We start from the raw sequence: 12099 nt of genomic DNA on the forward strand, positions 1-12099 counted from the left end.
GCGGCTACCGGGAGCCAGCCAGGAGCGACGTCGGCGGCTGGCGCGTCGTGAGCTTTCGGCGGCGGCGGCAGTGGTTGCCATGGGGACCGGTACGGTGGCGCGCGCCGTCCTGCGGCGCATGGTCGCAAAACTCGGCAGAGAGCTCCCTATGGAAAAGAGAGCGACGTTCCAGGCATATAGCTATAGGAGGCGTTGGTCGGAGCTTGTCTCCAGTGGTTGCGCGCCCTTTCCCTCCAGCTAGAGTTACTGTATATGCATATACAGTAACTCTACCTCCAGCCGAAGCGAAGCGACGCGTTCGCTTGCCAGCGTGCGCCGAAGCTTTCGGCGCGTGCCAGTGGTTGGGGCATAAGAAAACCTCCTCCGTAGTGCCTAGGCAGAGTCATATATTCAAGTAGCAAAAGCCCCCAGGTTTTCTCTCTCACACGCACTCTTACTCGCGCCTGCACAGAAACGGCTCGCGATCCCTCAAATGAACGTCTCGTCAACGCAGGGAAGGAATTTTGCTTGTGGAAGCTAGATGGCGCAAGTGGAGAGTGTCTCGCTATGCAGTGGAGCACGCCTTCTGAAACCATGGGTTCGCGGCACTGAAATATTTCTATCTCGGCTATTAATGAGCCCATTTGAAAAATGTTTGCGGCAGAACGCTCCCTAGAGGACGCGTAACAACTTCCAGCGTATAAGCAAAGTTTGCTATGGGGCCTGGTGAGGGGCCCTTTAAAGCGCACTGCCTTGCTATGCATGCATTCACTCTGCGAAAGGTCGTCCGCTACGCTCAAGCGGTGTAGGTGGCGACAGGGTCGAGGAGGGTGCGTGAAAGAGAGGATAAACGAGGAGGAGTGAAGGCGGAGGAGGAGAGTGTCGCTACTTTACGAAGTTTGAGGGGTTTTAGGTCTAAGAGAGGGGCAGCGGTTGCGTAGAGGTAGAGCATCCGCCTCGCGTGCAAGATGACTGTGGGTCGAATCCCGGTGCCGCGAAATCTTCCACTGGATTAAAAAAAAATCCGCGTGTTGATAAAATTGCATAAACGGACCCGGAGTGCGGCCTGATCCCGGTAACCAGAAGAGGTAACGCACTCCCTCACTAGAGCAGGATTAGCCACCCTGGTGCTGTACTTGGCCACAACCTCCTACATGAATACAACAATCAAACCCCGGCCCTCAGTCCCCAGAAGCTGCGAAGCAACTGACCACGGCGGTGGTCAGACCTGTGACGCAGCAGAGGGTGCTAAGAATCCCTGAGTCCGGACAGGCCGCCATTGGAATATGAACCTGGCAGCGTTCAGCGCTAGAGCATTATCTAGTGAGGCAAGTCTAGCATTGCTATTGGAGGAATTAGAGGGTAGTAAATGGGATATAATAGGGGCTCAGTGAAGTTAGGAGGACAAAAGAAGCATATACAGTGCTAAAAAGCGAGCACATTCTGTGCTACCAGGGCTTAGCGGAGAGACGAGAACTAGGTGTCTGATTACTGATTAATAAGGATTTAGCTGGTAACATACAGGAATTCTATAGCATTACCGAGAGGGTGGCAGGTCTTCTGAAACTTAAGGTCGTACAGGTACAGAAGGACATTTTGGCAGGAAGTCTTAAAGTGCCCACTCGGCGCACATCGTTGTTGCATGAGACCCGGATGCGCGTGGGTCCCGACCGACCCGAGACGCGTGTTGGTGTTTTCCTATTGCGTAGTGCTTTAAGACGGCGACGGCAAACCGAAACGAAGTCGAGCCGTTGAGCGACGCCTGAATACAGAGCGAAGGATGACGCTCACCGCGCGCCGCCTGCAGCAAGGAACGGCGGCGCGTTTGGGTTATCGTTAAAAGCGTGCAGTACGCCTCCAACAGCACTAAGCCCCACGCGTTGTGAAACAGATAGGTAAAGAGGGTTATCGCAGTCGAGTTGGTGGCCACAGCTGTGAATGCGGCGTGTGACGAGCCAGCATGAGATTCGCTGGTACCGGACTAGAAAACCGAGTGCGCACCGGCGTTTTCACGTGAGGCGGGTGGGCGAGTACTGCGGGAAAGCAGCTGCGGCGGCCAGCTACTTTTCTCGATGTTGCACGCCTCGCACCTTTTCTCGTTTATATTGGAGCTAACGGCGGAAAGCATCACACGATCGTAGTTTGGCGATGTGCTGAACATTGGTGCCGAAATATCGGGTTTTCCGGGAACACATGAAGCATTAAAATGAAGCGTAATGTATAGAAGCGTAACTTGTTCTTGTGTTCTCGATGTGCCGGAAAATTTTACTTAACGAGATCGTATCAACAAGGTTATACTGTAACTGGTACAGTGTTTGTTTCCTTTTATTGAGCATCGAACACACGCGTGCGTGTGACACCATGGCCGCGACTTTGTAGCGATGCCTTTTTCCGACGCTAATACATGTTCATGAACGCGAAAGGCGCCGAAAGGTTCCGATGCTAATACCTTTCGGCGCCTTTCGCGTTCATTAGTGGTCAAAGCGTTACCTTGACCACTCATGAACATGTATTAGCGTCGGAAAAAGGCATCATCACAATATTGCAGACTATGTGTATGTAAGCCATTGCAAAAAAAAAAAAAGTTATGAGGATGAGTTAAAGTGGTTACCTACCAAGCAGCAATCAAGGCACCCTATGGTTTGAAATCATTACACCCGTTCTTAATTCACTAGTTAGGCTGCATAGTATGCCCTTCAACTCTGAGAGAGTTGTGATTGGTAGTGATATGAAAAAGGGAGACAGCTGTACAAGGGGACCGTGTCATGAGAATTTTTCCTTTTTGTTTCCAGGTTCCGGAGAAACCTCACAGTTGTTACATCTCTGGACGATAGCATTTTTGCAAAGTATTAAAAGTATGGTAAATCATGAAAAAGTCGAACCACAAAACTGACACAGCCCAAGCCCAAAGCTGAGGATCTAAGCCAGTCACACTTTGTCCGCAGCTTTCTTATTTCTAAGCTGTTGTCTAAGATGCTTGTTTGTTGGCGTGCACTTCACTTGTCATAGGCACTGACCTTTTAAATAAAGCCTGTACAATTATTTGTACAATTTTCTTGTATCTCTTGAAATGGCTGAGCTGCATGTGCACTGTGCCTTGCAAATTAGCCTAATGTCCACCTAAACAAACCAAGCATTCCAATGTTCCTTGAGCATGCATAAACTTTTTCTTCTTTTCATGCTGAAACTCATTTCACTGTGTTCTTCGTAGATCAGATGCTAAAGCTAAATTTGATGGTCACGATTTCTTGTAAATGCCTTGGTAGTCTGGCAACCTGCATGCATTTGTTGTCGCTGATGCCATCAACGATGACACGCTCCTCACGCCAGCTGCTGTAGTGGGTTTTTGCGTGTTTATCTAGCAGCCTCTTTAGAGTCACTGTTCATTGTTTGCTTGACATCAATTGCAAACAGCTGCACTTAAAATAATGTACTTATTCGTGCATGAAAATTATTTTACGAGTTTACACTCGTGTCACCTGGAGAAGTACTACTGATGAGTGTGGATGGCTGAATTCGGCAGTGGTGATAGGCCATTGTTGACACTGTGTAGCATACCTTTTATGCGTTATGAGAATTGTCACAAAAATTGCTCTAACTAGGCATTTGTCTTTAATTGCTCAATATTACCCTGGTTCGACGGTTGTTTGTACACCAGTTCATGGCTCACTAGCAATGCATGGTGCCTTCTGGTATCTTATCATAACACCCCTACCATGTAAATGATGAGTAGCCTATTTATTACCTTAAAGATAAATCGCAACATGCACCTGCAGCAGCCCGCATCAGTATAGCCGGCTGTACGTCATTCTCCACCACAATGCACCTCGACAGCTACGGACCGCGGCCGCTCGTTCTTATCTCGAGTTGTCGACGACCTCCCCTGCTTGTGCCACTGAGCACAAGCTGTCCACCGTCTATCACCCACAAACGAACGGTCTTACGGAACGTCTCAACCTAACAATCAGAGAGATTCTGTCGACGTACGTCTCCAACGATCACCGCGACTGGGACGCCACGCTAGCTTACGTGACGTTCGCGTATAACTCGTTCCGGCATGACACCGCAGGATAGTCGCCCTTTTATTTCTTGTATGGTTGCGACAGCACATTGCCGTTTGACACCATCTTCCCTTCTGTGCCGCGTGTTGCAACCGAGTACGCTCGCGAAGTCATCGATCGCGCTCACATGGCACGTCAAATCGCCCGATCTCGTTTATTAACCTCGCAGCACATACAAAAAGAGCGTTACGACCGCTGCCATCTCGACGTTAAGTTCGCGCCAGGTGCTCCTCTGGTCACCATGTCGTCGCGTTGGCCTCTCCCAGAAGCTTCTCCCTCGCTACATAGGGCCTCATGAAGTCCTACGCCAAGTTAACGACGTAAATTACGAGATTTCGTTGCTACACTTTGATGCATCCTCAAGTCAGACGCCTGTTGACGTCGTGCACGTTTCGCGGCTGAAGCCATACTTCGCTCGCAGTTCTTCGCCTGCCATGCGCCGAGACTGCGCTTCGCCACCCGGGGGTCCTGTTACGGAAGGATGAAAGAGAGAGGACGAAGAAGATCGGAGACGCTAACTGCTGCGTGTTGTTGGTGGTCAGCCATCTTAACTACTATGACTCAGCCTGTATGGGTATGGTGGTAGCCACCAAAGTATGGGCTCCCTGCAATGGTCAGACGGCGCTGCGATCGGCTCAGCCGTCAGCGCCACCGTGTCAGTTGCGCGAAACACCGAGGAGGCCACTGCTACGGAGGCATGCTTTTGCCGCACTCGTTTGAAACCTGTCGGACGTTCTAAATTGCGGTTTTGAGGCAGTCGAAAACATCGAGGCCCATTATGAACCACCGACGCTTGAGAAAGGGCGTCAAATTTACGACTACAATCACGTATATCGTGTCAAAGAAGTAAACAGCACGGACATCACAGTGAGGTGCTTAAGTTAAATTATGGTGTTTTAGATGCCAAAACCACGATCTGAATAGGAGGCGCGCCGTGGTGGGGGACTCCGGAATAATTTAAACCACCTGGGGTTCTTTAACGTGGACCTAAATCTAATTACACAGGTGTTTTGGTATTTCGACTCCCATCGAAATTCGGCCGCCGAGGCCGGGATTTAATCTCGCGACCTCGTGCTTAGCAGCTCAACACCATAGCCCCTAAGCAACCACCGCAGGTCGCGAAGTATTTGTCACAACAAAGCAAGCATGCTTACGACGTCGAACTCAAAGTGAGTTAACAAATCATTATTTTATTCCACTTAAGTGAGCAAATACGGCCGTGGACGTCTTTGAACTGTCATTTGTCGCTTCATTACTTGGAGCGCGCCTTGCACGTCACAATTTTCTTGTGGGTGGGCAGCGCAACCCGGACGAAGGACGAAAGGAAGAACACAACACGAGCGCAGAACTAACAACTGGTTTATTATTTCAAGCAGCGGACTATAATATACAGAAAATGTAAACACGTGTGAAATGACGTTTACAAGGGTGTTAGCCTATCGTGCCATTCAATAGTCCGTTGCTTGAAATAATAAACCAGTTGTTAGTTCTGCGCTCGTGTTGTGTTCTTCCTTTCGTCCTTCGTCCGGGTTGCGCTGCCCACCCACAAGAACATGTTCAATCACCAACTCGCCCAGCTTGCCGTCTTAATACGTCACAATTGTAGAGGTTTTGGCGAATGTGGCAGGTAAGTGCTTTTTTCTCCGTTGACAAAGCGCCTCGAACATATTCTGGTATTGTCGTTCGGGCTCGAATGTGAGAGGGCATTACCGCTGAAGCAACATAGAGAGCAGTCAGCTGAGATTAAACAACGTGAAGACTGAACAAATATGCGCTAGCATGCGCGAGATAAATGCTAATTTTCTAATACTTGACGTATGCTGCAGTGTACTCCAACCTTAGTTATGCTGTTCTAAGCGCGAGAAAATATCGGCACGAATAAGCTCGGTTCCAGCATTTGCGTCTTTATCTTGGCGCAGGAAGAAATACAGCGCGTACATAGCTCCAGCACGGAGCGCTTACGAAGCTAGATTGACACGTAACAACCACTGCGCGTTTGTTTTGGAGCAGGACGAGCTAAATAACCATCTAAACTGATTTACAAGAGCGGGAATCAGTTCAGGCGTTTTTATGCAGTTGACGCTTTATTGTGTGTTTTTACGGATGCCACTGCTGGTTCCTTTTTATTTATTTTTTTCTTTTGCATTTACGTCTTAGTTCGTTTAACATAAATTCGCAAGACCGACACGAACCGCGACGATCCAATTCAGCGACCGGGTTGCTTCCACCGGGTTTGTAGGGAAGCGGTACAATTTGATACCGACTTCGTGGTTGTGGCAATCCTTAACGCAGCAGTATCAGCGCTTGTTCTTTTTGTTCACACTTCTCACGAAGGAGCTGCCAAGAGGCCGCTGTGAATCCATTGGACAATTGGAAAAGCAGGCCTTCAGGCAGGCCTGAGCGCACCACGGACAATGGTGAAATGACGGTGAGAGCCTACCCGCGGGTGCTCACCGCTGCTGCTAGGTGGCGCGACATGTACAGGCAAACTTCACTGCAGGGGGCCCATAGGCAAACGTTACGTAACGGAGTATCTCGTCCCACGTCTTGTGCTGTACGTATACGTAAATAGACAGCTTGTCAGTCATCGTTTTGTTTAGTCGTTCGGTCAAGCCGTTTGTCTGCGGATGATAGGCAGTTGCCCTTCGATGGGTCGTGCAGCTGAGTTTAAAAACGTCTTCAATGAGCTGGGCTGTAAAGGCTTTGCCTCGGTCTGTGATGACGTGCGATGGGGCGCCATGCCGTAGGACGATGCTCTGTATGAAAAACCGGGCAACCTCGGAAGCTGTGCCTCGAGGCAGCGCCTTTGTCTCACCATACCGCGTTAAATAGTCTGTGGCGACGATTATCCACCTGTTGCCAGAAGATGACCGTGGTAACGGGCCCAGAAGATCCATGCTGACCTGGTCGAAAGGTTTGGCAGGTGGGTCAATCGGATTCAGCAATCCCGTAGGCTTCACAGCTGGCGACTTTCGGCGCTGGCATTCACGGCAGGCTTGGACGTACCGCTTAACACACTCGGCCAGTTTCGGCCACTTGTAGGATTTGCGCACTCTATCAAGCGTTCGCGTAAAACCCAAATGGCCAGACGGAGGCTCGTCATGACAGGCGAACAAAACTTCGGCACGGAGGTCTGCTGAAACGACCAAAAGGTATAGGTCTTGTTGGTGGCAGCGAAGTTTTTGTACAAGACGCCATGTCGTAAACAAAAAGACGACAATCCTCGAGCGATATGCCGGCGTATTGATGGGTTTCGTCCTTCTAGATGTTCGAATATCGGCCGTAGTGCGTCGTCTGCGCGCTGCCGTGGGGACAAATCAGTAACGCTTGCGGCCCCAAGGAAAGCGCCGTCGTCCTCAATGTCGTGGTCGGTAGTGTCGATAGGGGCGCGTGAGAGTGCGTCAGCGTCCTCGCGTATGCGGCCCGACTTGTACACGATGGTCACGTCGTACTCCTGCAAACGTAGACTCCACCGTACCAGTCGTCCAGAAGGGTCCCGGAGATTTGCAAGCCAGCATAACTAGTGATGATCAGTTACAACTTTGAATGGGCGGCCGTAAAGGTAAGGTCGAAATTTGGCCAGCGCCCATACGACGGCAAGACACTCTTTCTCCGTGGTGGTGTAGTTGGTCTCTGCACGCGATAGTGTGCGACTTGCGTAGGCGATCACTCTTTCAATACCTTCCTGCCGTTGTACAAACACCGCACCAAGACCAACGTTACTGGCGTCTGTATGAACTTCCGTGTCCGCCTCCTCGTCAAAATGGGCCAACACTGGTGCTGACACCAGACGCTGTCGAAGCTCGGTGAAAGCAGTCTCTTGCTCTGAGGACCAGACGAACGATATATCGTCCCTCGTGAGGCGAGTCAGCGGCTCCGCCATCTTTGAAAAATTTTCGATGAAACGCCGGTAGTATGCGCAAAGGCCCAGGAAGCGTCGGACACCTTTCTTCTCGGTCGGTGTTGGAAACGAGGCTACAGCGGCAGTTTTCGCGGGATCGGGGCTCACGCCTTCCGCGCTGACCACGTGTCCGAGAAACATCAGCTCCTTGTAGCCGAAATGACACTCCTGGGGCTTAAGGGTGAGGTTAGCCGATCGGATGGCTTCGAGAACTTGCCGCAGTCGTTTCAGGTGGTCGTCAAATGTCGCCGAAAAAACAACCACGTCTTCGAGATAGACGAGGCAGCTTTGCCACTTCAGACCAGCGAGAACGGTGTCCATCATTCGCTGAAAAGTTGCTGGTGCCGAACAGAGACCGAAAGAAAGTACTCTGAATTCGTAAAGGCCATCTGGAGTGACGAAAGCAGTTTTTTTCGCGGTCTCATTCATCGACCTCAATTTACCAGTAACCGCTCTTTAGATCGAGAGACGAAAAATACTTAGCTCGCCGCAACCTGTCTAAAGAATCATCGATGCGTGGTAGCGGGTACACGTCCTTCTTGGTGACATCGTTGATGCGTCGATAATCAACACAGAAGCAAAGCGTTCCGTCTTTTTTCTTGACTAGAACGATCGGGGAGGACCACGGACTGTGCGAAGGCTGAATGACACCATCTAGCATCTCCTTGACTTGGGCTTGAATTGCCTCACGTTCTTTCGGCGAGACACGATAAGGTTGCTGTTTGATGAGACGTGCGTCGGCGGATGTCGTTATTCGGTGCTTCGTGATCGGCGTTTGGCCCACCTTACTAGCCTGAGCGAAGCACGCGCGGAATTCGTTCAAGAGTTCCTGCAGTGCGCTCTTTTGGTCGTCCGTAAGCTGGGAGTTTACATCGATGTCTCTGAGCGAACCGTCGTCTGTGTCCACTTCAGAAGCAAAGCACTCGATGATGTTCGTTGATGGTTCGGCGTAGGCGATGGCAGTGCCACGAAAAATGTGCCGATGCTCAAAGGTAAAGTTGGTAACGATGACCGTTGTCTGGCTATCGCGAAGTTCCACAAGGCTTCGCGCTACACGCATACGTTGTGCCAGCAACATAGAAATGTTGCCTTCTACAATGACTTCACAGTCTTGTAGCTCGCCGGACTTGACCGGAACCATAACACTCGCACGCGGCGGTATCGTGATGCTCTCGTCCGAAACGCGAAGTGCGGATCTGTGTCCAATGGCGTCGGTCTGTGTTGCCCTTTGTGCCGAGAAAGTGATGTAGCGCTCGCGGAGGTCAATAATGGTGCCATATTCCCGGAGAAAGTCCATCTCAAGAATTAAATCGCGGGAACACTCGCGTAGAACCACACAAGTGGCGAGAAAAGCAGCCCCGCGAATTTGTACTCTGGCCGTGCATAGGCCAAGCGGTGTGACGAAGTGGCCACCTGCCGTACGAACTGGTGCCCCGTTCCAGGGCAATGTAACTTTTTTCAGAACGCTCGCCAGTTTTCCATTAATAATAGAGTAATCGGCGCCGCTATCTACAAGTGCACTCATTTTTCTGCCGTCGATTAACACAGGCATGTCCAGTAAAATCTTGTTCGCGGAAACTTTTTCTGGCGTCATCGTGTTTTCGTTGTTCTGCGGTCGGCACGATACGAGGTCTTGAGCGCGTGGTGTATCAGCGGCCCCGCCTCGGAAGGTCGCTGACGTCAGTTTTCCCGGCGTGGACTTGGGGATCGCCCTTGCGTCGTCCTCGAGGTAGTATCGCGAGCAGGGAAATATCGCCGTGGTGAGGGTAAGCGTGACTGCCGCTGCGATGGGCCCGGTCTGCGCTGCTGTTCGAGGAATTCTGCGATGTCGGGTGGCCTTTTGCCGAACCTAGGTCGAGGTGAATCGACAGAAAAACCTCGCAGTCCGAGTCGTCGGTTGGGACACTCCCGATACACATGACCAGCTTCCCCGCAGTGGTAGCATAGCGGTCGTCGATCGGGTGCCCGCCAAACCTCTGATTTCCTCGCGGGTGTTCGGCGATCGTCGAAGTGCGGTAGCGGAGTTGTCGGAGCGGCTTGCGCCGATTGCAACGCGACTGACGGCGCCACATGTGCGAAAGCTTGGACGGGGCTCAGTAATGTTTCTGCGTAAGTCTTGCGCCGGCATTCGCTTGGCAGAGGTGGTGCTTCACTGCTGGAAAGAGATGCCTGCAGTGCCTGCTGTACTTCGCTGCGTACGACGCTGGCGAGGGAGCTGACTGGAGGTGGCGACGTACCGTGGTGCTTCTGCAGCTCGTCGCGAACCACTGAGCGAATCAGCTCGCAAAGCAAGGCGACGTCGCACCCCAAGCCTACTGGCTTATCCGGAGTACAAGCGGCATTTACTTGTCGGTTGTACAAGTTCGACCGTTGCTGAAGGGTTTTCTCCATCGCGGTGACTTCGGTGAGGAGCTCCGCAACAGTCTTGGGCGTATTCCGAACAAGACCGCCAAAGAGCTGCTCCTTTACGCCTCTCATCAGATGACGCACCTTCTTCTCTTCCGACATGCTCGGATCGGCACGCTGAAAGAGACGCGTCATGTCCTCCACGTACATCGTGACGCTCTCGTTGGGCTTTTGAACGCGTGACTGAAGGGCCCGCTCTGCTTTTTCCCGTTGATCGGGGCTGGAGTAAGTCTCCAGTAGTTTGCGCTGGAACTCAGGCCCGGATGACAGGGTACGCGGTTCATAAACCACGTACGAGCACCAACCTGGAGGCTGAAGTAGACGTTCTTGAGTTTGGCGTTGTTGTCCCACTCGTTAAACGCAGCCACGCGCTCGTACTCCGCCAGCCAGTCTTCAACGTCTTCAAATGTGTCGCCATGAAAGGCCGTCGGCACTTGGGGGTTCAGCAGCGTTAGGTAAGTGGGTGTCACCCGTTCCGTAGAAGTCGCAGTGGTCGCAGTCATCACTTTTTCCTGGAGGTTTCCGAATTCTGGGGCGAGGCCTCGAATTCGCCGGCTTGTGCGGTGAACTGGAGTCAACTCCAACTGTGGGGCGAGGTTCTTGCTGTCCAGTGGTTTCTCCTGCATAAGTTGAGCGTAGCCAGCAAGCTCCACCAAATTGTCGCGTATACCCTGCTGGCAGGGGCGTAGCCAGGGGGGGGGGGGGGCTTATGGGTTCAGCATTCCCCCCCCCCCCCGAAATTTTTTCGTGCTGTCATGTGGCGCCGACCAAAACAACTCCCGGCGCCGGAAATCATGCTCAATTTTGTCTAGAATGTCCTTAATTCACGCTCGAAAAGACATTTAAGCGCGAACATTGCAAAATCAGGCTGTATTTCGCGGCAACGCCCATGCATCGGGAGTCACATATCGTAACGCAAGGAGCCCCACCGATCACACAATTTCAAGGGCGTTTTGATGGCGAGCGGGCTCGTCTCGGCATCTCGCGGAGGCCGCGGAATCTACGGAGCGCTTTTATTTAAATTGTGAAACTTTGTGGGTATAAAGTTCTCATAACATTTTGATGCGAAGTGTGCATTGACATTTCCGAAGTCATGCTTTAGATTTTCAATTACGGAACTTTGTGGGTTTAATGCTGTTGTAAACATTTGACGCCAAAGGTGCATCGACTTTTCTAAAGTCGTACATCGGGCCATATAACGAGACAAGCCAAGTCAACATACTATCAGACAAGTTGACAAAGCACGCAGCGAGGCCCGATGAGACAAAGCGTTGTGGTGGTTCATTTGTGCCGTCAGGTCACAGAAAAGAATATGAAGATTTTTTTTCCACCTGCGCCAAAGCATCCATGTTAAGACACTAAATCTACCATTATAACCAAGTTCTTATTTATTTTTCGACCTAGACTTTTATTCGCGAGGATACATTGAGCCCCTTCGTCTTCTTTTTTTCTTTTGTTCTCGTAACCGGCGGGCTGCCGAACCGGCCAGAGCGCATGCGTTTTTCTCGTGCTGCATCGACAACCGCGCTACGCACTTGCATGCGCGTTCCTTTTTCTCTGGCCGACTGCATTTTCGCCTGGCAGAGTTTTGGACGTTTCCTGGCTAGCAGACGAGAAAAAGAAACAATGCATAGTCGCTCGCCGCCAGCACTGCGGGGACTCGACGGATTGCAACGCGTTGGCTTGAGCGCTACCTCTCCAGAAAATTTTGTCTCGCCGGTATAGGATACCGAGCAATGTGCGTATGGTTTT

The 12099-nt window shown here is 51.3% G+C and overlaps 1 protein-coding gene across 1 annotated transcript in view; it reads left to right on the forward strand.

Annotated features, from left to right (window-relative positions):
- The window catches only part of LOC139051664 (uncharacterized protein C05D11.1-like), a 210280-nt gene extending 207250 nt beyond the window's left edge, over positions 1 to 3030 (forward strand). The window contains exon 21 of the mRNA XM_070528630.1: positions 2772 to 3030. Within this exon, the coding sequence (XP_070384731.1) occupies positions 2772 to 2832 (61 nt within the window). The 3' untranslated portion in view covers positions 2833 to 3030. The remainder of the gene's footprint in view (positions 1 to 2771) is intronic.
- The last annotated feature ends 9069 nt before the right edge of the window (positions 3031 to 12099 follow it).

Source organism: Dermacentor albipictus, unplaced genomic scaffold (assembly GCF_038994185.2).
Source record: "Dermacentor albipictus isolate Rhodes 1998 colony unplaced genomic scaffold, USDA_Dalb.pri_finalv2 scaffold_13, whole genome shotgun sequence".
NCBI classification, from domain to species: domain Eukaryota; kingdom Metazoa; phylum Arthropoda; class Arachnida; order Ixodida; family Ixodidae; genus Dermacentor; species Dermacentor albipictus.